Source organism: Pleurodeles waltl, chromosome 9 (assembly GCF_031143425.1).
Source record: "Pleurodeles waltl isolate 20211129_DDA chromosome 9, aPleWal1.hap1.20221129, whole genome shotgun sequence".
In the NCBI taxonomy this organism is placed as follows: Eukaryota; Metazoa; Chordata; class Amphibia; order Caudata; family Salamandridae; genus Pleurodeles; species Pleurodeles waltl.
The window spans coordinates 1,092,797,944-1,092,823,955 of NC_090448.1; the positions used below are offsets into that span (position 1 = coordinate 1,092,797,944).

The window sequence follows — 26,012 nt, forward strand, 5'->3', positions numbered from 1 at the left end:
AGGTGCAGAGTTCAAAGTGGTGCCCAAAACACATAGGCTTCAATGGAGAGGGGGGTGCCCCGGTTCCAGTCTGCCAACAGGTAAGTACCCGCTTCTTCGGAGGGCAGACCAGGGGGGTTTTGTAGGGCACCGGGGGGGACACAAGTCAACACAGAAAGTACACCCTCAGCAGCACGGGGGCGGCCGGGTGCAGTGTGCAAACACGCGTCGGGTTTTCAATAGGTTTCAATGGGAGACCAAGGGGTCTCTTCAGCGATGCAGGCAGGCAAGGGGGGGGCTCCTCGGGGTAGCCACCACCTGGGCAAGGGAGAGGGCCTCCTGGGGGTCACTCCTGCACTGGAGTTTCGATCCTTCAGGTCCTGGGGGCTGCGAGTGCAGGGTCTTTTCCAGGCGTCGGGATTTTGGATTCAGACAGTCGCGGTCAGGGGGAGCCTCGGGATTCCCTCTGCAGGCGTCGCTGTGGGGGCTCAGGGGGGACAACTTTGGTTACTCACAGTCTTGGAGTCGCCGGGGGGTCCTCCCTGTAGCGTTGTTTCTCCACCAGTCGAGTCGGTGTCGCCGGGTGCAGAGTTGCAAGTCTCACGCTTCTGGCGGGAATTGCAGGGGTCTTTAAAGTTGCTCCTTTGGAAACAAAGTTGCAGTCCTGGATGAACAGGGCCGCTGTTCTCGGGAGTTTCTTGGTCCTTTTAGAGCAGGGCAGTCCTCTGAGGATTCAGAGGTCGCTGGTCCTGGGGAAAGCGTCGCTGGAGCAGTTTTCTTCCGAAGTGGGGGAGACAGGCCGGTAGGGCTGGGGCCAAAGCAGTTGGTGTCTCCGTCTTCTCTGCAGGGTTTTTCAGCTCAGCAGTCCTCTTCTTCTTAGGTTGCAGGAATCTGCCTTCCTAGGTTCAGGGGAGCCCCTAAATACAGAATTTAGGGGTGTGTTTAGGTCAGGGAGGGCAGTAGCCAATGGCTACTAGCCCTGAGGGTGGCTATACCCTCTTTGTGCCTCCTCCCAAGGGGAGGGGGGGTCACATTCCTATCCCTATTGGGGGGATCCTCCATCTGCAAGACGGAGGATTCCTAAAAGTCAGAGTCACTTCAGCTCAGGATGCCTTAGGGGCTGTCCTGACTGGTCAGTGACTCCTCCTTGTTTTTCTCATTATCGCCTCCGGCCTTGCCGCCAAAAGTGGGGCCGTGGCCGGAGGGGGCGGGCAACTCCACTAGCTGGAATGCCCTGTGGCGCTGGAACAAAGGGGGTGAGCTTTTGAGGCTCACCGCCAGGTGTTACAGCTCCTGCAAGGGGGAGGTGATAGCATCTCCACCCAGTGCAGGCTTTGTTACTAGCCACAGAGTGACAAAGGCACTCTCCCCATGTGGCCAGCAACATGTCTTGAGTGTGGCAGGCTGCTAAAACCAGTCAGCCTACACAGGTAGTTGGTTAAGGTTTCAGGGGGCACCTCTAAGGTGCCCTCTGGGGTGTATTTTACAATAAAATGTACACTGGCATCAGTGTGCATTTATTGTGCTGAGAAGTTTGATACCAAACTTCACAGTTTTCAGTGTAGCCATTATGGTGCTGTGGAGTTCGTGTTTGACAGACTCCCAGACCATATACTATTATGGCTACCCTGCACTTACAATGTCTAAGGTTTTGCTTAGACACTGTAGGGGCACAGTGCTCATGCACTGGTGCCCTCACCTATGGTATAGTGCACCCTGCCTTAGGGCTGTAAGGTCTGCTAGAGGGGTGACTTATCCATACTGCATAGGCAGTGAGAGGCTGGCATGGCACCCTGAGGGGAGTGCCAGGTCGACTTACTCGTTTTGTCCTCACCAGCACACACAAGCTGGCAAGTAGTGTGTCTGTGCTGAGTGAGGGGTCCCCAGGGTGGCATAAGACATGCTGCATCCCTTAGAGACCTTCCCTGGCATCAGGGCCCTTGGTACCAGGAGTACCAGTTACAAGGGACTTACCTGGATGCCAGGGTGTGCCAATTGTGGGAACAAAAGTACAGGTTAGGGAAAGAACACTGGTGCTGGGGGCTGGTTAGCAGGCCTCAGCACACTTTCAATTCAAAACATAGCATCAGCAAAGGCAAAAAGTCAGGGGGTAACCATGCCAAGGAGGCATTTCCTTACATAACACCCCCCCCCCCAAACGAAAGAGGATGAGACTAACCTTTCCCAAGAGAGTCTTCATTTTCTAAGTGGAAGAACCTGGAAAGGCCATCTGCATTGGCATGGGCAGTCCCAGGTCTGTGTTCCACTATAAAGTCCATTCCCTGTAGGGAGATGGACCACCTCAACAGTTTTGGATTTTCACCTTTCATTTGCATTAGCCATCTGAGAGGTCTGTGGTCAGTCTGAACTACAAAGTGAGTACCAAAGAGGTATGGTCTCAGCTTCTTCAGGGACCAAACCACAGCAAAGGCCTCCCTCTCAATGGCACTCCAACGCTCCTCCCTGGGGAGTAACCTCCTGCTAATGAAAGCAACAGGCTGGTCAAGGCCATCATCATTTGTTTGGGACAAAACTGCCCCTATCCCATGTTCAGAGGCATCTGTCTGCACAATGAACTGCTTGGAGTAATCTGGAGCTTTTAGGACTGGTGCTGTGCACATTGCTTGTTTCAGGGTGTCAAAGGCCTGTTGGCATTCTACAGTCCAGTTTACCTTCTTGGGCATTTTCTTGGAGGTAAGTCCTGTGAGGGCTGTCACAATGGATCCATATCCCTTCACAAACCTCCTATAGTACCCAGTCAAGCCAAGGAATGCCCTGACTTGAGTCTGGGTTTTTGGAGCTGCCCAGTCCAGAATAGTCTGGATCTTAGGCTGGAGTGGCTGAACTTGGCCTCCACCTACAAGGTGTCCCAAGTAAACCACAGTTCCCTGCCCTATCTGGCATTTGGATGCCTTGATAGAGAGGCCTGCTGATTGCAGAGCCTTCAAAACCTTCTTCAGGTGGACCAGGTGATCCTGCCAGTTGGAGCTAAAGACAGCAATATCATCAAGATAAGCTGCACTAAAGGACTCCAAACCAGCAAGGACTTGATTCACCAACCTTTGGAAGGTGGCAGGGGCATTCTTTAAACCAAAGGGCATAACAGTAAACTGATAATGCCCATCAGGTCTGGAGAATGCGGTCTTTTCTTTTGCTCCAGGTGCCATTTTGATTTGCCAGTACCCTGCTGTCAAGTCAAAGGTACTTAAGAATTTGGCAGCACCTAATTTGTCTATCAGTTCATCAGCCCTTGGAATAGGATAGGCATCTGTCTTGGTGACAGAATGAAGTCCTCTGTAGTCCACACAAAACCTAATTTCTCTCTTTCCATCTTTGGTGTGAGGTTTGGGGACTAAGACCACTGGGCTAGCCCAGGGGCTGTCAGAGTGCTCAATTACTCCTAATTCCAGCATCTTGTAGACTTCCACCTTGATGCTATCCTTAACTTGGTCAGACTGTCTGAAGATTTTGTTTTTGACAGGCATGCTGTCTCCTGTGTCCACATCATGGGTACACAGGTGTGTCTGACCAGGGGTTAGGGAAAAGAGCTCAGCAAACTGTTGCAGGACCTTGCTGCAGTCAGATTGCTGTTGGCCAGAGAGGGTGTCTGAATAGATCACTCCATCTACTGAACCATCTTTAGGGTTTGATGAGAGAAGATCAGGGAGAGGTTCACTCTCAGCTTCCTGGTCCTCATCTGTTACCATCAACAGATTCACATCAGCCCTATCATGGAAGAGCTTTAGGCGGTTCACATGGATCACCCTCTTGGGGCTCCTGCTAGTGCCTAGGTCCACCAGGTAGGTGACCTGACTCTTCTTCTCTAGCACTGGGTAAGGGCCACTCCATCTGTCCTGAAGTGCCCTGGGAGCCACAGGCTCCAAAACCCAGACTTTCTGCCCTGGTTGAATTTCAACCATTGCAGCCTTTTGGTCATACCAATACTTCTGGAGCTGTTGGCTGGCCTCAAGGTTTTTACTTGCCTTTTCCATGTACTCTGCCATCCTTGAACGAAGGCCAAGTACATAGTCCACTATGTCTTGTTTAGGCTCATGAAGAGGTCTCTCCCAGCCTTCTTTAACAAGAGCTAGTGGTCCCCTTACAGGGTGGTCAAACAGAAGTTCAAAGGGTGAGAACCCTACTCCCTTCTGAGGCACCTCTCTGTAAGCGAAAAGCAGACATGGCAAGAGGACATCCCATCTCCTTTTGAGTTTTTCTGGGAGCCCCATGATCATGCCCTTTAATGTCTTGTTGAATCTCTCAACAAGGCCATTCGTTTGTGGATGACAGGGTGTAGTGAATTTATAAGTCACTCCACACTCACTCCACATGTGTTTCAGGTATGCTGACATGAAGTTGGTACCTCTGTCAGACACCACCTCCTTAGGGAAGCCCACTCTAGTAAAGATACCAATGAGGGCCTTGGCTACTGCAGGGGCAGTAGTTGACCTAAGGGGAATAGCTTCAGGATACCTAGTAGCATGATCCACTACTACTAGGATGTACATATTTCCTGAGGCTGTGGGAGGTTCAAGTGGACCCACTATGTCCACACCCACTCTTTCAAAGGGGACCCCCACCACTGGAAGTGGAATGAGGGGGGGCTTTGGATGTCCACCTGTCTTACCACTGGCTTGACAGGTGGTACAGGAGACACAAAACTCCTTGACTTTCTGTGACATGTTGGGCCAGTAGAAGTGGTTGACTAGTCTCTCCCACGTCTTGGTTTGTCCCAAATGCCCAGCAAGAGGAATATCATGGGCTAAGGTCAGAACGAACTCTCTGAACTCCTGAGCCACTACCACTCTCCTAGTGGCACCAGGTTTGGGATCTCTTGCCTCAGTGTACAGGAGTCCATCTTCCCAATAGACCCTATGTGTTCCAGTTTTCTTGCCATTGGACTCTTCAGCAGCTTGCTGCCTAAGGCCTTCAAGAGAGAGACAGGTTTCTTGCCCCTTACACAACTGCTCCCTTGAGGGTCCCCCTGGGCCTAAGAGCTCAACCTGATAAGGTTCCAATTCCATAGGCTCAGTTCCCTCAGAGGGTAGAACTTCTTCCTGAGAAGAGAGGTTCTCTTTTTGTTGTTGTGTTGCAGCTGGTTTCCCAGCTGTCTTTCCTTTCCTCTTGGTGGGCTGGGCCCTTTTTCCAGACTCCAGCTCTACTTTTTCACCCTGAGCCTTGCACTGTGCCCTTGTCTTGACACACACCAGTTCAGGGATACCCAGCATGGCTGCATGGGTTTTCAGTTCTACCTCAGCCCATGCTGAGGACTCCAGGTCATTCCCAAGCAAACAGTCTACTGGGATATTTGAGGAGACTACCACCTGTTTCAGGCCATTGACCCCTCCCCACTCTAAAGTTACCATAGCCACGGGATGTACTTTAGCCTGATTGTCAACATTGGTGACTGGATAAGTTTGTCCAGCCAGGTATTGACCAGGGGAAACCAGTTTCTCTGTCACCATGGTGACACTGGCACCTGTATCCCTCAGACCTTCTACACTTGTCCCATTAATTAAGAGCTGCTGCCTGTATTTTTGCATATTAAAGGGGCCAGGCAGCCAGTGTGGCTAAATCCACCCCACCCTCAGAGACTAATGTAGCTTCAGTGTGACACCTGATTTGCTCTGGGCACACTGTTGATCCCACTTGGAGACTAGCCATTCCAGTGTTAGCTGGAGTAGAGTTAGAAGTGGTACTTTTCTTGGGACAGGCCTGGTCTCCAGTTTGGTGTCCAGGCTGATTACAGCTACGACACCAGGCCTTTTTGGGATAAAAGTTTTTACCCTTGTACCCAAAATTGGTTTGTGAAGAGGCTCTGGGCCCACCCTCCTGTGCAGGTTTTTGGGGGCCTGTAGAAGACTCTTTACTATTTTTGTATGTCTCAACACCTTTCCCCTGGGGAGGCTTTGTGACCCCTTTCTTTTGGTCACCCCCTGTGGAAGTCTTGGTCACACTAGTCATGACCCAATGGTACGCCTGCTTTCCCAATTCTTGGGGAGAAATTGGTCCTAGGTCTACCAGATGCTGATGCAGTTTATCATTGAAACAATTACTTAACAGGTGTTCTTTCACAAATAAATTGTACAGCCCATCATAGTCATTTACACCACTGCCTTGAATCCAACCATCCAGTGTTTTCACTGAGTAGTCTACAAAATCAACCCAGGTCTGGCTCGAGGATTTTTGAGCCCCCCTGAATCTAATCCACCCTCTTTGTGCCTCCTCCCAAGGGGAGGGGGTCACATTCCTATCCCTATTGGGGGGATCCTCCATCTGCAAGACGGAGGATTCCTAAAAGTCAGAGTCACTTCAGCTCAGGTTGCCTTAGGGGCTGTCCTGACTGGTCAGTGACTACTCCTGGTTTTTCTCATTATCTCCTCCGGCCTTGCCGCCAAAAGTGGGGCCGTGGCCGGAGGGGGCGGGCAACTCCACTAGCTGGAATGCCCTGTGGCGCTGGAACAAAGGGGGTGAGCTTTTGAGGCTCACCGCCAGGTGTTACAGCTCCTGCAAGGGGGAGGTGATAGCATCTCCACCCAGTGCAGGCTTTGTTACTAGCCACAGAGTGGCAAAGGCACTCTCCCCCCATGTGGCCAGCAACATGTCTCGAGTGTGACAGGCTGCTAAAACCAGTCAGCCTACACAGGTAGTTGGTTAAGGTTTCAGGGGGCACCTCTAAGGTGCCCTCTGGGGTGTATTTTACAATAAAATGTACACTGGCATCAGTGTGCATTTATTGTGCTGAGAAGTTTGATACCAAACTTCACAGTTTTCAGTGTAGCCATTATGGTGCTGTGGAGTTCGTGTTTGACAGACTCCCAGACCATATACTATTATGGCTACCCTGCACTTACAATGTCTAAGGTTTTGCTTAGACACTGTAGGGGCACAGTGCTCATGCACTGGTGCCCTCACCTATGGTATAGTGCACCCTGCCTTAGGGCTGTAAGGTCTGCTAGAGGGGTGACTTATCCATACTGCATAGGCAGTGAGAGGCTGGCATGGCACCCTGAGGGGAGTGCCAGGTCGACTTACTCGTTTTGTCCTCACCAGCACACACAAGCTGGCAAGTAGTGTGTCTGTGCTGAGTGAGGGGTCCCCAGGGTGGCATAAGACATGCTGCATCCCTTAGAGACCTTCCCTGGCATCAGGGCCCTTGGTACCAGGAGTACCAGTTACAAGGGACTTACCTGGATGCCAGGGTGTGCCAATTGTGGGAACAAAAGTACAGGTTAGGGAAAGAACACTGGTGCTGGGGCCTGGTTAGCAGGCCTCAGCACACTTTCAATTCAAAACATAGCATCAGCAAAGGCAAAAAGTCAGGGGGTAACCATGCCAAGGAGGCATTTCCTTACACACTGCTAGCAGGTCCAAATGATTTATGTGAAGTTGTTTTTGTTGATTGTCCCATTGACCCTGTATGCTGTGCTTGTTGAGGTGTGCTCCCAACCCCATCATGGAAGCATCTGTTGTGATCACATCTTGAGGCACTGGGTCTTGGAATGGCCGCCCTCGGTTTAAATGTAGAGGGTCCACCATTGAAGCGAGAAGTGTGTCTGGCGGTCTATCAACACTAGATCTTGAAGTTGACCCTGTGCTTGTGTTGCTAGGCACTTTTGTAAGGGTCGCATGTGTAATCTTGCGTTTGGGACAATGGCTATGCATGAAGACATCATGCCTAGAAGTTTCATTACAAACCTTACTGGGTAGTGTTGGTTTGACTGTATGCTTGATTTTATATTTTGGAACGCTTGGACCCTTTGTGGACTTGGGAGTGGCAATTGCTTTTTGTGTGTTGAGTTTTGCTCCCAAGTATTGTTGTATTTGGGATGGCTGCAGATGTGATTTCTGGTAATTTATAGAGAACCCTAGTTTGTGTAGAGTTTCTATAACGTATTGCATGTGAAGAAGACACTGTTGTTGAGTGTTGCTTTTTATTAGCCAGTCGTCTAAGTATGGGAATACGTGCATGTGCTGTCTCCTTATGAGAGCGGCTACTACTGCAAGGCATTTTGTGAATACCCTTGGGGCTGTTATCCCGAATGGTAACACTTGGAATTGATAGTGTATGCTGTGTATCACAAACCTTAAGTATTTTCTGTGAGAAGGATGGATGGGTATGTGAAAGTATGCATCCTTGAGATCCAATGTTGACATGTAGTCCTTTTTTAGTAAGGGAACCACGTCTTGAAGTGTTACCATGTGGAAGTGGTCTGACTTGAAGAGATTCAGTGTTCTGAGGTCTAAGATAGGTCTTAACGTTTTGTCCTTCTTTGGAATTAGGAAATATAGTGAGTAGACGCCTGTTCCTTTCTGATGGTTGGGTACTAACTCTATTGCTTGTTTTTGTAATAGTGTTTGGACCTCTATTTGTAATAGGTCTAAGTGTTGTTTGGACATATTGTGTGCCCTTGGGGGCACATCTGGCGGGAATTTTGTGAATTCTATGCAATAACCATGTTGGATAATGGCTAGGACGGATAAGTTACTTACCTGTAAATCCTAGTTCTCTTCCAGGGGTATCCTCATCAAAGTCATAAACATTGAATATTCCCGCCCTTGTGCGGGGACCCCGGAGCATATATATATAAAATACATACATATTATCATGTGTAAAACAGCAATGCAGGCTATAATCATAAATAGGCTAAAATGCTTTATTTCTATGCAAGTTTTTTTTTTTTTTTTTTTTTTTTTTTTTTTCATATTATAAAATCACAATAGATCATAAATATCTACCTAAGCCCCAAAAACTGGACTTAGGGAAGTAAACAGCAGTAAATAGCAGAGAAAAATAGAAAAAAACCACATTGAAAAACAATGAAGCATTCTTAGCCAATAGGCTGCATGCAGGTTAACACAGGAGAACCATAAAAACTTTGGCACCGTGCCTTTAAGACCCTGAGCACCTCCAGTATCCCACCATGCCTCAGGGGTGAAGGGAAGGTGACAGTTGGTTCACAGTTAGGTCAGTACTTTTTTACGGTGACAATCTGTGTAACTGATCAGAAAGATAATCTGTCCTGCACTTCTAGGAGACTTGAGTCCGGGGAGGAGGGTGGGTTGTTTGACTTTGATGAGAATACCCCTGGAAGAGAACTAGGATTTACAGGTAAGTAACTTATCCTTCTCTTCCAGGGGATCCTCATCAATAGTCATAAACATTGAATAGATTAGCAAGCCCATCCCTAGACTCTGCGGACTGTATGAAAGAAGTGCAGGAAAGAATACATATTCATGCAAATAGATTTCTAAGAGAGGCCTGCCCCACCTGGGCATCCGCTCTTGCATCCGAGTCTAAACAGTAATGCTTAGTAAAGGTATGCACAGACTTCCATGTAGCAGCCTTACAAATCTCGGAAATTGGTACATTGTTAAGGAGGGCAGCAGTAGCCGCTTTTCCCCTTGTGGAATGCGCTTTTGGCCTAGCCAGTAATTGTTTATTAGCCAGCTGGTAAGTGTTAACAATACAAGACACAATCCATCTTGATATCGTTCGTTTAGACGCTGCCTCTCCTGTTCTTAAATGACCATAATTCAGAAACAAATGGTTAGAATGTCTAATCGGTTTTGTTTTGTCCAAATAGAATTTCAGCACTCTTTTCAAGTCTAAAGAATGCAATGCTTTCTCAGCCGGAGTCTCCGGATTGGGAAAGAAAGTCGGTAAAGATATAGTCTGATTGATATGGAATTCTGACACCACCTTCGGAAGGAAAGATGGGTGAGTTCGCAGAACCACTCTATTATCGTGAAAAACCGTGTACGGTTCTCTGCAAGACAGAGCCTGAATTTCGCTGACCCTCCTCGCTGAAGTAATGGCCACCAAAAAAGCCGTCTTCCACGTAAGGTGCTGTAAAGAGGCCTTGTGGATAGGTTCAAAGGGAGGGCCCATAAGTTTTGACAGGACTACATTCAGTTCCCATGGAGGAGAAGGTCTCCGAATGGGAGGAAAAACCTTTTTCAAGCCTTCTAAGAAATCCTTGACTACAGGTATCGTAAAGAAGGATTCCTGAGAAGGCGACTTACGATAAGCTGTAATTGCCGACAAATGTACCTTAATAGATGATACCTGCAGACCAGACTTCGCCAGATGAAGCAAATAGGACAGTATGACATCCTCCTGAGCTCGTATGGGGTTTATACCTTGTTGAGAGCACCAGATGTAAAATCTCTTCCACTTAAAAGCGTAAGAACGCCGCGTGGAAGGTCGTTTTGACTCTTTCAAGATGTTCATGCACTCCTGTGAGAGCCCTAGGTGCCCATACTGCAGGAATTCAGGAGCCATGCTGTCAAGCTCAGAGAGGGAAGGTTGGGATGTAGGATTCTGCCTTCCATTCTGCTCAGGAGATCCGGTCTGCACGGCAACCTCCTGTGAGGTTTTTCCGATAAGTTGAGTAGATCCGTGTACCAGAATTGGCGGGGCCATTGTGGCGCTATCAGAATCATTCTGGTTCTGGAGCTGTAAAGTTTGTTGATTACTGCCGGTATGAGGGGAATCGGTGGAAAGGCGTAGAGAAATATCCCTGACCAGTTGATCAACAGGGCATTCCCTTGAGATCCCGGACGGCAGAACCTGGATGCGAAGTCTGGGCATTTTTTGTTTACTTCGTCTGCAAAGAGATCCAACTGGGGTCGACCCCATTGACCGAAGATGTCCTCGGCGACTTCGTCGTGTAGGACCCAGTCGTGCGCGTCTTCTAGATGTCTGCTCAGGAAATCTGCCTCTACGTTTTGCTGACCTGGCAGGTGTACCGCTGTGATAGACATTCCCCTGGCCAGGAGCCAATGCCATATCGTTTGGGACTCTCGAGATAGAGGTAGTGATCTTGTTCCCCCCTGTTTGTTCAGATAATACATTGTGGTTGTATTGTCTGTCTGAATTAGGAGAGATTTCCCCTGAACCAATGGAGAGAAAGATTTGAGAGCCAGATGGACTGCTCTGAGCTCCAGTAGATTTATGTGATAGTTCTTTTCCTTGTCGGACCACAGACCCTGAGCTTGGAAGGAACCCAGATGAGCACCCCAACCCTGAAGAGACGCATCCGTTACCAGAGTGTCGGCTGGAATTGTCTGGTGAAACGGAGAACCTATCGACAGGTGAGGTCTGTGCATCCACCATTGTAGTGATTGAAAAGACGCTGCTGGTAGTCGTACTCTGTCGTCCCAGCGACCAGTCTTTTGGCTCCAGTTGTTCTCTAATGCCTCCTGAAGGGGCCTCATGTGTAGCCTGGCGTTCGGGACAATGAAGATGCATGAAGCCATGGAGCCCAGAAGCGATGTCACCTGACGAGCAGTAGGTGCATCGGCTTTTAATAGTTGTTGACACTTCCTGTGGATCGATAAAAGTCGTTCCTCCGAAGGATACACTCTTTGGAGCTCTGTGTTTAGTATAGCTCCCAGGTAGTGGAGGTTTTGTGTTGGAATCAAGGTTGACTTGTTGTGGTTGATTTGAAGACCTAGAGACTCGAAAGTTCTTAGTACAATGTCTCGATGTTTTCTCGCCTGATCCTGAGAGGAAGCCTTCAATAACCAGTCGTCCAGGTAGGGGTAGACGAATATTTTTTGTCTTCGAAGATGTGCCGCTACCACTGCTACACATTTTGAAAAGACTCGGGGTGCAGACTTCAGGCCGAATGGTAGGACTCTGAATTGGTAGTGCTGTGACGCTATTTGGAAACGTAAGAATTTCCGATGTTTGGATGCTATTGGGATGTGAAAATATGCATCCTGTAGGTCGATGGAGCACATCCAGTCTCCCTGATGCAGTTGCGGAACAATCTGGTGAAGGGCTAGCATCCTGAACTTCTGTTTTCTTATGTACTTGTTCAGGAGCCGTAAGTCCAGAATTGGCCTGAAGATGCCCTGTTGACCCTTTTTCGCCACCAGAAAGTAACGGGAGTACACCCCTTTTCCTCTTTGTGCCGGTGGAACCTTTTCTACAGCTTTCTTTTGTAGGAGTGCAAGAACTTCCTTGCGTAGCAGGCTGAGATGAGAAGGAAAACATCTTGCTGGTGGCAAGTGTGGAGGAGGTTTTTTTAAAAGAAGAGAATAGCCATGTTCGACAATATTGAGCACCCATTTGTCTTTTGTGATGGAGTGCCACTCGTGAAGATGATGCGTAATACTTCCCCCCCACCGGAGTGGTGCACAGTGCTGAGGGAAGCAATGCTTCATTGCTTTGTTGGTGTCTTTGCTGTAGACTGTTGAGGTCTACTTGCCCCTCGGTCTCTAGTGGGTCTACGCGCCTGAAACAGGGGGACGCCCCTGTTGTTGCTGTGGCCTCTGAGACCAGTGAGGGGTTTGAACCCTCTGCTGGAATGGGTGTCTGTCGTACGGCCTGTACCTCCGCCTGAAGTCTTTCTTACGTTCCAGGCCCACTGCCCTCATAGTGTCCACCTCTGTTTTCATTCGGGCCATCTCTTCATCCGCGTGGGTACCGAACAACGAATTCCCGCTGAATGGGAGGTTTAAAATACGTTGTTGTGCTTCCTGTTTGAGACCAGTGAGCCGTAGCCAGGAAGACCTCCTAGCGCAGATTCCGTGCGCATACCCATGCGCAGCCAAATCCGCCCCATCCGCCGCCGCGCTGATGACCTGGTTAGATACTAGGCCCCCTTCCTGCAAGATTTCCTGGAAGTCCTGTCTATCTTCCCTGGGCAACTTCTCTGTAAATCTGTGGAGTGAGTCCCACAGAGAGCGGTCATATCTGCCCAGAAGTGCTGAGGCGCTGGAGACCTTCATAGCAGATGCCGCCGTACCGCACATCTTTCTCCCCAGGGAGTCTAGGTGTCTGCTCTCCTTATCCGGGGGGACTGTGGAAGATGATGCCACAGAGTGTGTTTTTCTGGCTGCGGCTAAGATAACAGAGTCCGGTGGCGGATCCTTCCGCAGGAATAAAGGATCTTGCTCCGGAGCTTTGTACTTCTTTTGAATCCTAGCCGGGGCAGACTTGAGAGTGGCTGGAGTCAGAAAGGTGTCCATAGTAGGTTGCAGCAAACCCGGTACTAGTGGCAGCAGTTTTCTCGAGACTGATCTGTGTTGTAGAGTCTCAAAGATAACTGAGGATGAGGTGGCCGGCTCCGGTACATCAATATTTAGTTTCTGCGCCCCCCTTAAAAGAACCTCATTAAAAGTGGTGATATCATCCACCGGTGAGATCCTAGCAGGTGGAGAATCTGTCAGTGTGGGGGAGTAGCGCCCAACAGACGATCCTGAAGAAGACCAAGAGGGTGATCTTCTGTGTGGTGTTCGCGACCTGGTTCTCCTTCGGGAACGAGACCTGCTACGAGAAGCTGTAGCAGAGTGTGCAGGTCTTGTGGTCGGCTGACGAGGAGCAGAACGAGCCCGTCCTGCTCTAGCTGTAGGCGATGGCGTTCTAGGTAATGAGGCAGTAGGAGAATACATCCTAGAGTATTGGGAATCCGGGGATGCTGCCGGTCTATTCAGGCTCTCTAACCATCTAGGTGATAGAGTGATGGGAGAAACATGCCCCGATGAGCCCGCTCTGGAATGGGATGATGCACTCCGTATAGAGACCACCGGTGAGGGAGCTTTATCTGCTGGCTCTACTGCCTGTGACACAGCTGAAGGTTGTGTCGACGTCGATTGCATCCTCGACGTCGAAAGATGCGATGGCTCGGCTGTTCTCGACGTCGAAGGTCTTGATGTCGAAAGCCTTGACGTTGAATGTCTCGACGCCGAGCGTCGATCGTGGGATCTGGACCTACTCGCCGTCGTGTGTCTCGACGTTGAGTGGCGAGTGGTCGACGGCGGATGTTCATGCCGTCGTGGCGATTTTGAAGTCTTGTCCTTCGACGCCAAGGGGCGAGACGTTCTCGACGGCGAACGGGAGCGCCGGAGATGGCTCGACGCCGAACGGCGGCCTGCCGTCGACGGAGATGTACCCCTGTGCTGTCCATGCTTCGACGCTTTGTCCCTCGACGTCGGTCTGGTCACCGTCGACGGCGATCTATGCCGGTGAGACGGTGGCAACGATGACATCGATGGAGAACAAACAGGCACAATCCTACCTGTCGACGTCGATCTGGCCATTCCTTCTGTTGGAGGCCTGGGAAGTGAAGAGGATGTTGACTTTTTCCTCTCCTGAAGCCCATGCAGCCTGATTTTCTCTCTGTCTTTGAGAGTCCTCCTTGACATCTTCTTACAATACTTGCAGGTGTCAGGACAGTGACTCTGTGGCAGGCAGACAATACACAGAGAGTGTGGGTCTGACTGGGCTTTCTTCTTCCCACAAGAAGGACATTTTACAAAAAGAGATGGCATTTTCTGTCAGAAAAGACTGCCAAACTCAGACAAAAGATGTTATCTGTCGAGTAAACAGGAAAAACACTATTTTTAGGGATTTTTCTGAAGAAAAACTCAGAAAAACTGAGAGCTCAATGCTCCAGGATCCTCTCAGAAGAAGCCGGAAAAAAGAACTGACCTAACTGTGAACCAACTGTCACCTTCCCTTCACCCCTGAGGCATGGTGGGATACTGGAGGTGCTCAGGGTCTTAAAGGCACGGTGCCAAAGTTTTTATGGTTCTCCTGTGTTAACCTGCATGCAGCCTATTGGCTAAGAATGCTTCATTGTTTTTCAATGTGGTTTTTTTCTATTTTTCTCTGCTATTTACTTCCCTAAGTCCAGTTTTTGGGACTTAGGTAGATATTTATGATCTATTGTGATTTTATAATATGAAAAAAAAAAAAAAAAAACTTGCATAGAAATAAAGCATTTTAGCCTATTTATGATTATAGCCTGCATTGCTGTTTTACACATGATAATATGTATGTATTTTATATATATATGCTCCGGGGTCCCCGCACAAGGGCAGGAATATTCAATGTTTATGACTATTGATGAGGATCCCCTGGAAGAGAACCATGCGTCCGTGGTAATGTGTGTCCAGTTTTGATAGTATGCGGTAAGTCTCCCCCCCAATGGTGTTAAGTGTTGGGGTTTTGTGACATTGGAGTCACTGTTTGGTTTGGCTTGTTTTTAGGTGTCTGGAACTTTCCCCTTCCTCTTGGGAATTGTCCTCCTCTATATGAGCTACGAACCCTCCCCTCTGGTATTGTGCCTGATAGGTGGGTCTGGTTTGCGAGGTGGAAGGCTCTGGTGTTTGCATTCGAAAACTCCCTCTAAATTGTGGCTTTCTAAATGTGCCTCTGCCCTGTGGGGAGTAGAGCGCTCCCATGGCTTTGGCCGTGTCCGTGTCTTTCTTTAATTTTTCAATTGCTGGGTCCACTTCGGCCCAAACAATTGTTCTTGGTTAAAAGGCATGTTCAACACCGCTTGTTGGATTTCTGGCTTGAATCCAGAGCTTCTTAACCATGCATGCCTGCAAATGGTTACCGCAGTGCTGACCGTTCGTGCTGCCGTGTTGGCCTTAACGATCTTGGTGTGAGTTTTGGACAGGGCAATTTTACTCACTGTTCGTTGCACCGTCGAGGGTCGCTCACTTTCGGATTAGTCAGAGTCCGTCCCCTGGATCGAAATTCTTTCCTCCTCTCCGACGTCGAGTTGTTCTCTCGGTGTCGACGCCATTTGTAGTCTTCTCGCTCGACAAGCCTCACAAGTATCCTCCCTGTGTTCTGGTGACAAACACAGATTACAGACCAGGTGTTGGTCTGTATAGGTATGCTTCGAGCGGCACTTCGGACAGAAGCGGAAGGGGGTCTGGTCCATTAGTCTTCGGCGATGGATGTGGCCGGGCCAACCAGGCCCCGCTGAAGAACAGAAGCCCCGAAGGACTCGCGGAGCGCTTCTGCTGTCTGTGCCGATACAATAACACTAACTCGGTACCGAACGAACTAAATTTTTGGCAGCAGCATGGAAAATCTGCAGTAGAGTCATTACAGATCTTAATCCATCGGCTAAAGAACGGTCTAGAAGTTAGCGAATTAGTACCCTGTCACAATAGTCTGGGATTTTAAATAAAATCATTAGTGCGATCTATCGAGGATATAAGACTATCTCCGAGCATGTTGACTAGTGGGTCGCCTCAATTGAAGTGATTCATAGCTCCCTAGCACATATAATTTTATAAATGGCAAGATGCAATTTATTTGATCAACGTATTTAAGAGAACTGACTAACTTAGGGCTCCATTTTCCACTGGTTGACTTCTAACTTTTGCAAATAGGAGCTATTGTATGTAGTTTTATGTTTTATTTTATGTATAAATCTGTCTTAGAATAGTTTACACGTTTTAACAATTGATTTGTATTATTTTAGCATTTAGCGTCTTGTATAGGGTAAGATTCAGACACTATTTTAAGAGTCTTGTCTTAACTATTTATGAAACTTTTTTTATGTTGTTTTATGAACCTTTTTTCTATATAAGCAGTGTACTAATTGCTAAATGTCCCTTTTTTATCCGATGGTCTATGGCTTTTATCCTTCTGTATGTATGACTATTTTTTAATTTCTCAAATGGTCCAAACCTGGACCGAATAAACTATTGATTGATTGATACCGAATGAGAACAATACCGTCGAATTTTTGATATTTAGCTAACTTTCCCGATTCGAAATACCGAGCGAAGAGGAACACGTCCGAACCCGATGGCAGAAAGAAAACAATTTAAGATGGAGTCGACGCCCATGCGCAATGGAGCCGAAAGGGAGGAGTCCCTCGGTCTTGTGATTTGAAGAGACTTCTTCGAAGAAAAACAACTTGTAACGCTCCGAGCCCAACACTAGATGGCAAGATAATGCACAGCATGTGTATCTGCAGCTACACATGCCACCGAACATATATATATATACACATATATTAGGAAAATGTCACTTACCCAGTGTACATCTGTTCGTGGCATGTTGCGCTGCAGATTCACATGCTGTGCACTGTTCCTGCCATCTAGTGTTGGGCTCGGAGTGTTACAAGTTGTTTTTCTTCAAAGAAGTCTTTTCGAGTCACAGGACCATTCGGCTCCATTGCGCATGGGCATCGACTCCATCTTAGATTGTTTTCCCCGCATAGGGTGAGGTAGGAGTGGTAGAATGAGGATACTAAAGATGTCCATGCAATGGAATAGATATGTATGTACATAGTTTGTGGTAAAGGAATGTTTATTTACATATATACAATTTTAATGAACTTAAACGGCTACAGGCTCCCAGGGAGGCAGGAGGGCGCATGTGAATCTGCAGCGCAAGATGCCACGAACAGATGTACACTGGGTAAGTGACATTTTCCGTTCGATGGCATGTGTATCTGCAGATACACATGCTGTGCATAGACTACAAAGCAGTAATCCTCCCCAAAGCGGTGGTCAGCCTGTAGGAGTTGAAGTCGTTTGAAATAATGTTCTTAGTACAGCCTGTCCTACTGTGGCTTGTTGTGTTGCTAACACATCTACACAGTAATGTTTGGTAAACGTATGAGGTGTAGACCAAGTGGCTGCCTTACAAATCTCTGTCATTGGTATGTTGCCTAGAAAAGCCATTGTTGCTACTTTCTTTCTAGTGGAGCGAGCCTTTGGTGTAACGGGTAGCTTTCTTTTAGCTTTAAGGTAACAGGTCTGTATGCATTTCACTATCCATCTGGCAATGCCCTGTTTGGATATAGGGTTACCAGCATGGGGCTTTTGGAAAGCAACTAATAATTGCTTAGTTTTCCAAAATGATTTTGTCCTGTCTATGTAATACATTAGTGCTCTCTTTATGTCTAATGTATGCAGTGCTCTTTCTGCTACTGAGTCTGGCTGTGGAAAGAAGACTGGGAGCTCTACAGTTTTGTTTAGATGAAACGGTGAAATGACTTTTGGGCGAAATTTCGGATTTGTGCGGAGAACCACTTTATGTTTGTGTACTTGTATAAATGGTTCTTCGATAGTGAACGCCTGTATTTCGCTAACTCTTCGTAGTGATGTGATGGCTATTAGAAATGCTTCCTTCCAAGTCAAGAATTGGATTTGGCAAGAATGCATGGGTTCAAAAGGTGGGCCCATGAGTCGTGTAAGTACAATATTAAGATTCCACGAGGGTACTGGTGGGGTTCTTGGAGGTATAATCCTTTTTAGTCCTTCCATGAAGGCTTTAAGAAATGGGATTCTACAAAGTGACGTTATATGTTTAATCTGCAGGTAAGCAGAGATTGCAGTGAGATGAATTTTGATAGAAGAAAAAGCGAGATTTGCTTTTTGTAGGTGTAGTAAGTAACTCACAATGTTTTGTATGGAAGCATTTAACGGTATGATTTGGTTTGCTTGGCAGTAGAAAACAAACCTTTTCCATTTGTTAGAATAACAATGCCTTGTTGTCGGTTTTCTTGCTTGTTTAATGACTTCCATACGCTCATTTGAAAGGGTTAGGCAGCCAAATTCTAAGACTTCAGGAGCCAGATTGCTAGGTTGAGTGATGCTGGATTGGGGTGTCTGATCTGTTGTTTGTGTTGTGTTAACAGATCTGGTCTATTTGGGAGTTTGATGTGTGGTACTATTGAGAAGTCCAACAGTGTGGTGTACCACAGTTGGCGAGCCCACATTGGTGCTATGAGTATTAGTTTGAGTTTGTTTTGACTCAGTTTGTTGACTAGGAAAGGAATGAGTGGGAGAGGGGGGAAAGCGTAAGCAAATATCCCTGACCAATTGATCCATACAGCATTGCCCTTGGACTGAGGGTGTGGGTACCTAGATGCGAAGTTTTGGCATTTTGCGTTTTGTTTTGTTACAAACAGATCTATGTCTGGTGTCCCCAGACATAGATCATAGGTAGAAGTAATCCTGTAGAATCTGGGGATGTATTTCCCACTCGTGAGTTTGCTGGTGATCTCGACTGAGATTGTCGGCTAACTGATTGTGAATGCCTGGTATATATTGCGCTATCAGGCGAATGTTGTAGTGAATTGCCTAATGCCAAATCTTTTGTGCCAGGAGGCATAGTTGTGACTAGTGTGTCCCCTCCTGTTTGTTTAGATAGTACATTGTTGTCATATTGTCTGTTTTGACAAGAATATGTTTGTGGACTAGAAGGGGTTGAAAAGCTTTTAGTGCTAGGGAGACCGCTGGTAGTTCTATGGGCCAGATGTAGCAAGCCTTTTGCGCCTCGCCTTACGCGATGCAGAGTCACATTTTGCAAGTCTGTACCGACTCGCAAAATGTGATTCCGACTCGCAAATAGGAAGGGGTGTTCCCTTCCTATTTGCGACCGCATCACGGATTGAGTTGCTTTGTGACCGCGAAATCGGTCGCAAACCAACTCGCAGTTACCATCCACTTGAAGTGGATGGTAACTCATTTGCAAAAGAGACGGGGTCCCCACGGGACCCCTTCCCCTTTGTGAATGCCACAAAAAGTATTTTTCAGAGCAGGCAGTGGTCCTATGGACCACTGCCTACTCTGAAAAAAACGAAACTAAATGGTTTCGGTATTTTTTCTTTTTGGAGCTCGTTTTCCTTTAAGGAAAACGGGCTGCAAAAAGAAAAAAAAAACTGCATTATTTAAAAGCAGTCACAGACATGGTGGTCTGCTGTCTCCAGCAGGCCACCATCCCTGTGAGTGCCTAGACTCGCTATGGGGTCGCAAACTGCGAGCCACCTCATTAATATTCATGAAGTGGGTCTTTGCGACCCCATAGCGGGTTGCAGAAGGTGTCTGAGACACCTTTTTGCATCTCGAATTGCGAGTTGCAATTTGTGAGTCGCTATGACTCGCAAATTGCAAGTCGCAATTGTATACCTACCTACATCTGGCCCTAAGTGATTTATGTGTAGTTGTTTTTGTTGATTGTCCCATTTTCCTTGTATATTGTGATTGTTGGTGTGCTCCCCACCCAGTCATGGAAGCATCTGTTGCGATAATGGCGTGAGGCACAGGGTCTTGAAATGGCTGCCCTTTGATTAAATTTACAGGGCTCCACCATTGAAGCGAAGAGTGTGTTTGGTGGTCTGTCAACACTAGATCCTGAAGTTGACCCTGTGCCTGTGTTCATTGTTTTGCTAGGCACTGTTGTAAGGGCCGCATGTGTAGCCGTGCGTTTGGGACAATAGCGATGTATGAGACATGATGCCTCGTAGTTCCATGACAAATATGACTGTGTACTGGTGATTTGGTTGTATGTTTGACACCATAGTTTGAAACGATTGAACTCTCTGTGGGCTTGGAGTGGCAATTGCTCTTTGTGTGTTGAGTGAGGCTCCCAAGTATTGTTGTAGTTTGGATGGTTGCAAGTGAGATTTTTGGTAATTTACAGAAAACCCTAGTTTGTGAAGGGTATCTATTACATATTGCATTTGACTTTGACACCGGTGTTGAGTGTAGGCTTTTATTAGCCAATCGTCGAGATATGGGAATACGTGCATGTGATGTCTCCTTATATGAGCTGCTACTACAGCAAGGCATTTTGTTAATACTCTGGGCGCTGTTGTTATCCCGAAGGGCAATACCTTGAATTGGTAATGTTTGCCCTGTATGACAAATCTGAGGTATTTCCTGTGAGATGGATGGATGGGTATATGGAAATGCGCATCTTTTAAATCCAGTCTTGCCATGTATTCTCCCTGTTTTAGTAAGGGAACTAAATCTTGTAGTGTGACCATATGAAAATGTTCTGATTTGATGAAGAGGTTTAATGTCCTGAGATCTAAAATTGGTCTTAGTGTTTTGTCTTTTTTGGGGATAAGGAAATATAGGGAGTAGACCCCTGTTCCTTTTTGGTGGTGAGGTACTAGTTCTATTGCTTGTTTTGTTAATAGTGCTTGTACCTCTATTTGTAGCAGGTCTAGATGCTGTGCCGACAGTTTGTGCGCTCTTGGGGGAACATCTGGAGGGAAATGTGTGAACTCTATGCAGTAACCATGTTGGATAATTGATAGAAACCATGTGTCCGTGGTTATGTCTGACCAATGTTTGTGGTATTTTGTTAATCTTCCCCCTACCAGTGATGTGTGTTGGGGGAAGTGTGACATTGAAGTCACTGTTTGTTACCGGGGGTCTGCTTGGTAGGCTGAAATTTTCCCCTTGCTCTTGGGAATTCTCCCCTGAATGAACCACGAAACCACCCTCTCTGGTAGGTGGGTTTTGTTTGAGAGGTGGATGCCTCTGAGGGTTGCTGTCTAAACCCTCCCCTAAATTGTGGCTTTCTAAATGTTCCCTTATACTGTGAAGAGTAGAGCGCGCCCATGGCTTTGGCCGTGTCAGTGTCCTTTTTCATTTTTTCGATGGCGGTGTCCACCTCTGGCCCAAATAATTGCTGCTGGTTAAACAGCATGTTTAACACGGCCTGCTGTATTGCAGGTTTGAAACCTGAACTTCGTAGCCAGGCATGCCGCCTGATCGTGACTGCCGTGTTTACAGTTCTTGCTGCCGTATCGGCAGAGTCTAGTGTCGAACGGATATGGTTGTTGGAGATGGCTTATCCTTCCTCAACCACCTGCTGAGCCGGTTTCTGATATTCTTTCGGTAGATACTGAATGATATCATTCATTTCATCCCAGTGGGCTGGGTCGTAACGGGCAAGGAGGGCCTGTGAATTCGCAATACGCCATTGATTGGCAGCTTGCGACGCCACTCTCTTCCCCGCTGCGTCAAATTTGCGCTTTCTTTATCAGGACGTGGTGCATCCCCTGATGATTGCGAGTTTGCCCATTTACTTGCGGCTCCCACTACTACAGAGTCCGGAGGGAGCTGCTGTGTAATGAACACAAGGTCCGACGGGGATGGTTTATATTTTTTCTCCACCCGCGGTGTGATGGCCCTTCACTTGACCGGCTCTTGGAAGACTTGTTGTGCATGTTTAAGCATGCCTGGAAGCATAGGCAGGCTTTGATACGACGCATGCGTGGATGCCAGGGTATTGAAAAGAAAGCCATCCTCCAATGGTTCCGAGTGCATAGTGACATTATGGAATGTCGCAGCCCTGGCTAATACTTGTGTATAGGAGGTGCTATCCTCTGGAGGAGATGCCTTTGAGGGGTAGCACTCAGGGCTGTTGTCTGAAACCGGTGGATCGTAGAGGGCCCAGGGATCTACATCTTCCTGTGTTTGCACAGTATGTGTGGGTGACTGCGCAGTTGGCGTGCCAAATGGCAACCTTGTCCTTTGTGGCGAATGTGTTGGCGATATTTCTGGTGAGAAATGTGGAGTTGGTGGCTTTTCTCTAGCCACTTTTGCTCCTGGCTGATCAGTTTCAGTCTCTGCCTGTGTGTGAAAAGCCAATTTTCTTTTCTTTTCTTTTAAAATTGAGAGGAGGGATAGTTAGAATTTTTCCAGTATCCTTCTGGATCTGTAATCTTGGTTGACTTTCATCAAACTCCTCAACATCTAACTTCTGGTCAAACCTGTGCCTCTCTAAGTTGCTTGGAGAGCCTATGTTCTTCTGTGTAAGAAGTCTTTTTCGGCTCTGAAGCCGGCTTTCTAGGCACCGCAATACCCATTGTTATGGTTGGCCTCGGCTCCGAAAGGCTCTTTCGAGGTTTAGTGGTCTCGACCAGTCTATGTAGACTTTTTTCAATGCCGGTTTCTCGACTCAAGTCGGAAGACTTTGGCACGATTTTGGCCTTTTTCGGTTTCCAAAATATGTTGCTTAGTCACCGCTCTTTTTGTGGGTCGAGCCATGGCCTTTTGCTTTTTTGTCTGACTTTGGGGATGGGTCGGGGCAGGCGTACTCACTTTTTGGCCCGCTGTCGGCGGTTGGTCTCCGTCAGAGTCGTCCGATTCCAATCCCTGGATGGAGATAGCCATTTCCTCCTCTTCGACGTCGAGGTGTTGTGCCGATTTCAACACCATCTGTAAGCACCTCGCCCTCCAATCTCTCAAATAAAAACCCATTAACTGCAGACGCTCTATCTCCACACATGGGGGTGTAGATCGTATAGGTTTGGGTGGAGAGCCCTGTCCTGCTGTTGTGCCAGAAGAGCCTATTGAAATAGTAGCCTGCTTGGAGGGCAGATGAACATACTCAGAACTTCTGGATACCACACTCTCCTGGCCCAATCCAGGGCCGATAGAATGACTTGGGCCCAGTTGTTCCCAATTTTCTTCAGAACTGTGGGGAAGAGAATCATGGGGCGGGACTCCTGTTTTCCACTTGAGCCGAAATATATCTCCTAGGGAGAGCCTTCTCAGGTGTCCAAAACACAATAGTTTGGACACTGTACTTTCTTGACAGTGGCAAAACGTTCTGGCCAGGGTTCTCCTCACTGTTGGGAGATGCCTTGTGTCACTTTGGGGGTGCAGTTGTCATTCAATACTGACCAGATACCGGCAGCTGGGCTTGTCTGCCCTGGCACTTACAGATTCCACCAAGTGGTATACAATCAGGCTGATACCCTGACATTCCAACCACCTCCAAAGAAGAAAAGCCTTCTGGCACAAGAACCAGGATCCCACGCCGCTTTACTTGTTGCGTACAATATGGTTTTTTTTTGGCCATGAAAATCTGTACCAGCCTCTCTTGGTGTACGGTGGGAAGGCCTTCAAAGCCAGACAAATGGTCTGCAACTCCAAATGACTGATATGAACCATATTTCTGTTGGAGAACAGAGTCCTCTAATCTCCACCTCTCCCAGATGACCTCTCCAACCCAGCAGTGATGATCTGTCAACACACTATGGTTGGGGAAGCAAGAGGGGTCCTGCTGTTGTTTAGGTAGCAGTTGAGCAGCCAACAGTGCAGATCTTAGGCAATCTTCTTTGAAACCTGAATGACATTCAACAGGGTTCCTTATTGCTGGGCCCAGTGAAACTTCCAACTGATGTCCTGTGGACTTGTGTTTGGCTTTTCCTTATTATTGCTCTTTCGTTCTTACTGATTATTGCTGCAACACATTTTCATCCTTGAAAAAGCTCGAAGGTCTGCCCCAAGGGATAAAAAACGGTTTTTTTCGCGTTTTTTTCAAATCAAGAACAACACCCATAATACCAGCAACAAATGCTTCATAATACGAAAAATATGAGAATAAACTATCAATTCAATTATGGCTTATTAAAAAAAAGTTACATAAAGTCTTGTAATTAAAACTACGAAAACGGATCCCCCACAGTGCACCTTATGTGCACCACAAAATATTTAGATATAAAACAGAAAAAAAGTGTTCGAATGTTCTGTACTAGCCAATGGCACCAGACTAATAACTCCTATTTAATAATACCCAAGATAAAACGTTTAGCAATTTTTAAAAAGTATATCGTTTTCTTTACAATACATCAAAAATTGTGACAGTAAGTATTTACCTTCATACAGAGCACAGTTTTACTGTGGCCCTCGAGGGTCCGTAGAAGCAGACCATTTTGCGCATCCCGTACACTGATGGTACAGTCATAGGAACCTACTAGCAATAATCGGCGGGAACCCTCTTGTGCCGAGGCTAGGCAGCTAACTGCTCGAGGACCATGGCACTCAAATGTGTCCAACTGTTTTCCACTCTGGGAAATAAAACACAAGAAAAATCATTAGATCTAGAAAATATGCTATTTACAAAAACACAGAGAACCATTATTTAAGCTGTGATTACTGACACAGTACCAAAAGGTAAAGGAAGAATATGTTTTTGCAATCAGACTGTGAAAAAGCAGAACTGTATTCTAGAAATTGTTGTTTAGGCCTCACCTTCGAATTTGAGAATTATTGTGGAGGCACGGAAAACACATGATGCAGAAGCTGGCATAATTGTTTCCCAAACACATACAAAGTTTGGTCCATGTGTGCCATATTACTGAATTATTTCAGTGTAAGACCAATTAAGATACATTATTGGCAACGCTATAATTATTTGACTGCAGGCAATATACAGTAGCTCAAGATAAAGCAGTCAGGCCTGGAAGGCTTGGCTAGTAAGAGCCGAGACTCAAGATCTCCCAATTACAATACTGAGGAGTGACTACAGCACACTTGCAAAATGACATGAATGAAATATTTGTGAATATTACAAGCAATTTTATGCTTCAATATGGATATTCCAAACTAGTTTGCAGCAATATATGCACTTAGAAGAGTTGTATGTCTCAAACCGAAAACAGAGAAAGGATGCCCCACTTACTGTGATGGAGATAAAGAAACAGCAGTCCAAGCAAAAGGGAAACCCTACTTCAGAGAGCTTGCCCACACGATTTTATGCTTTAAGTTTTGTGTACTCCACAATTGTGGTACTATATAGAGATCAGGCAGAGGAACTTCCTTCTGAACTAGGCAATAACTATAGTGTTACCAAAGCCCAACTGAGAAGAAAAACAATGAAGACCTTGTCCCACCTATTTTCCATGCTCAACACAGGCTACAGGATATTAGTGCTTTAAAGTAGGCTGCCAAAAGCACTACCAATAATTTTACACCTAGTTGATGTACACTGTGCTGTCAACATGTATGGGCTCCTCCTCTATTCACAGTGTTTATTGCCTTAAGTAGCAGTAGCTATATTCAGAGTTATTAAAGATCGGCAATAATTGTCCCTATCCATAATTATGGTAACAGTTCAGATCCAGCTAACTGAAGTCCAATATCACTCCTAGATGGGCATTAGAAAACCTTTGCTAAAAAATGTTTCACCATGAACTCAGAAATTTAGAAAGTAGTGAAATTCTAAATAGTATCCAATGACCAAGGTTGGCGTCTTTAGGAAATTAGATCCACATTCGATGGAAAGCACTGCTTGAAAAGGATGTCCAATTCTTTTTTCCTCATGTCTGCAAAAAAGAGACGAGTAGGGACGTCTGGGGCATACTTTAAGAGACACTCTTGTTGTAAAATCAGATTTCTTCTGGCTGTTTTTAACTGTTCTTTACAAGCCTAAATAACTAAAGTGTGCCCAATAAATTAATAAGCCACTTTTGCTAAATGGGTGCAGAAACTAATTGACTTAAATGTAATTAGTTACTGGTATGACTGAATCCAAAAAGCAATGAATGACCATGAAATGGTTACTTATCAGTAGGAGTAGTTTTGCAGCTGGAAGAATTTTCTGGATTAACAAGCTATTCATTATTCTGCCATCTAGAAGTTAGCTCCTGAATTCTTTTGTTATTCCTCTTTTTTTCTTTTCTTTTTTTTTTGCTGAGCGTCATCTGTGGCCATTTGGTGTTATGCCCATCTTC

General features: G+C 46.7%; 1 protein-coding gene across 3 annotated transcripts in view; it reads right to left on the bottom strand.

Annotated features, from left to right (window-relative positions):
* ZNF106 (zinc finger protein 106) overlaps positions 1–26,012 on the bottom strand; it is a 331,145-nt gene that overhangs the window by 128,400 nt on the left and 176,733 nt on the right. For all 3 annotated transcript variants that reach the window (XM_069208786.1, XM_069208785.1, XM_069208787.1), the window contains one exon: positions 24,156–24,347. In XM_069208786.1, the coding sequence (XP_069064887.1) occupies positions 24,156–24,347 (192 nt within the window). The remainder of the gene's footprint in view (positions 1–24,155; positions 24,348–26,012) is intronic.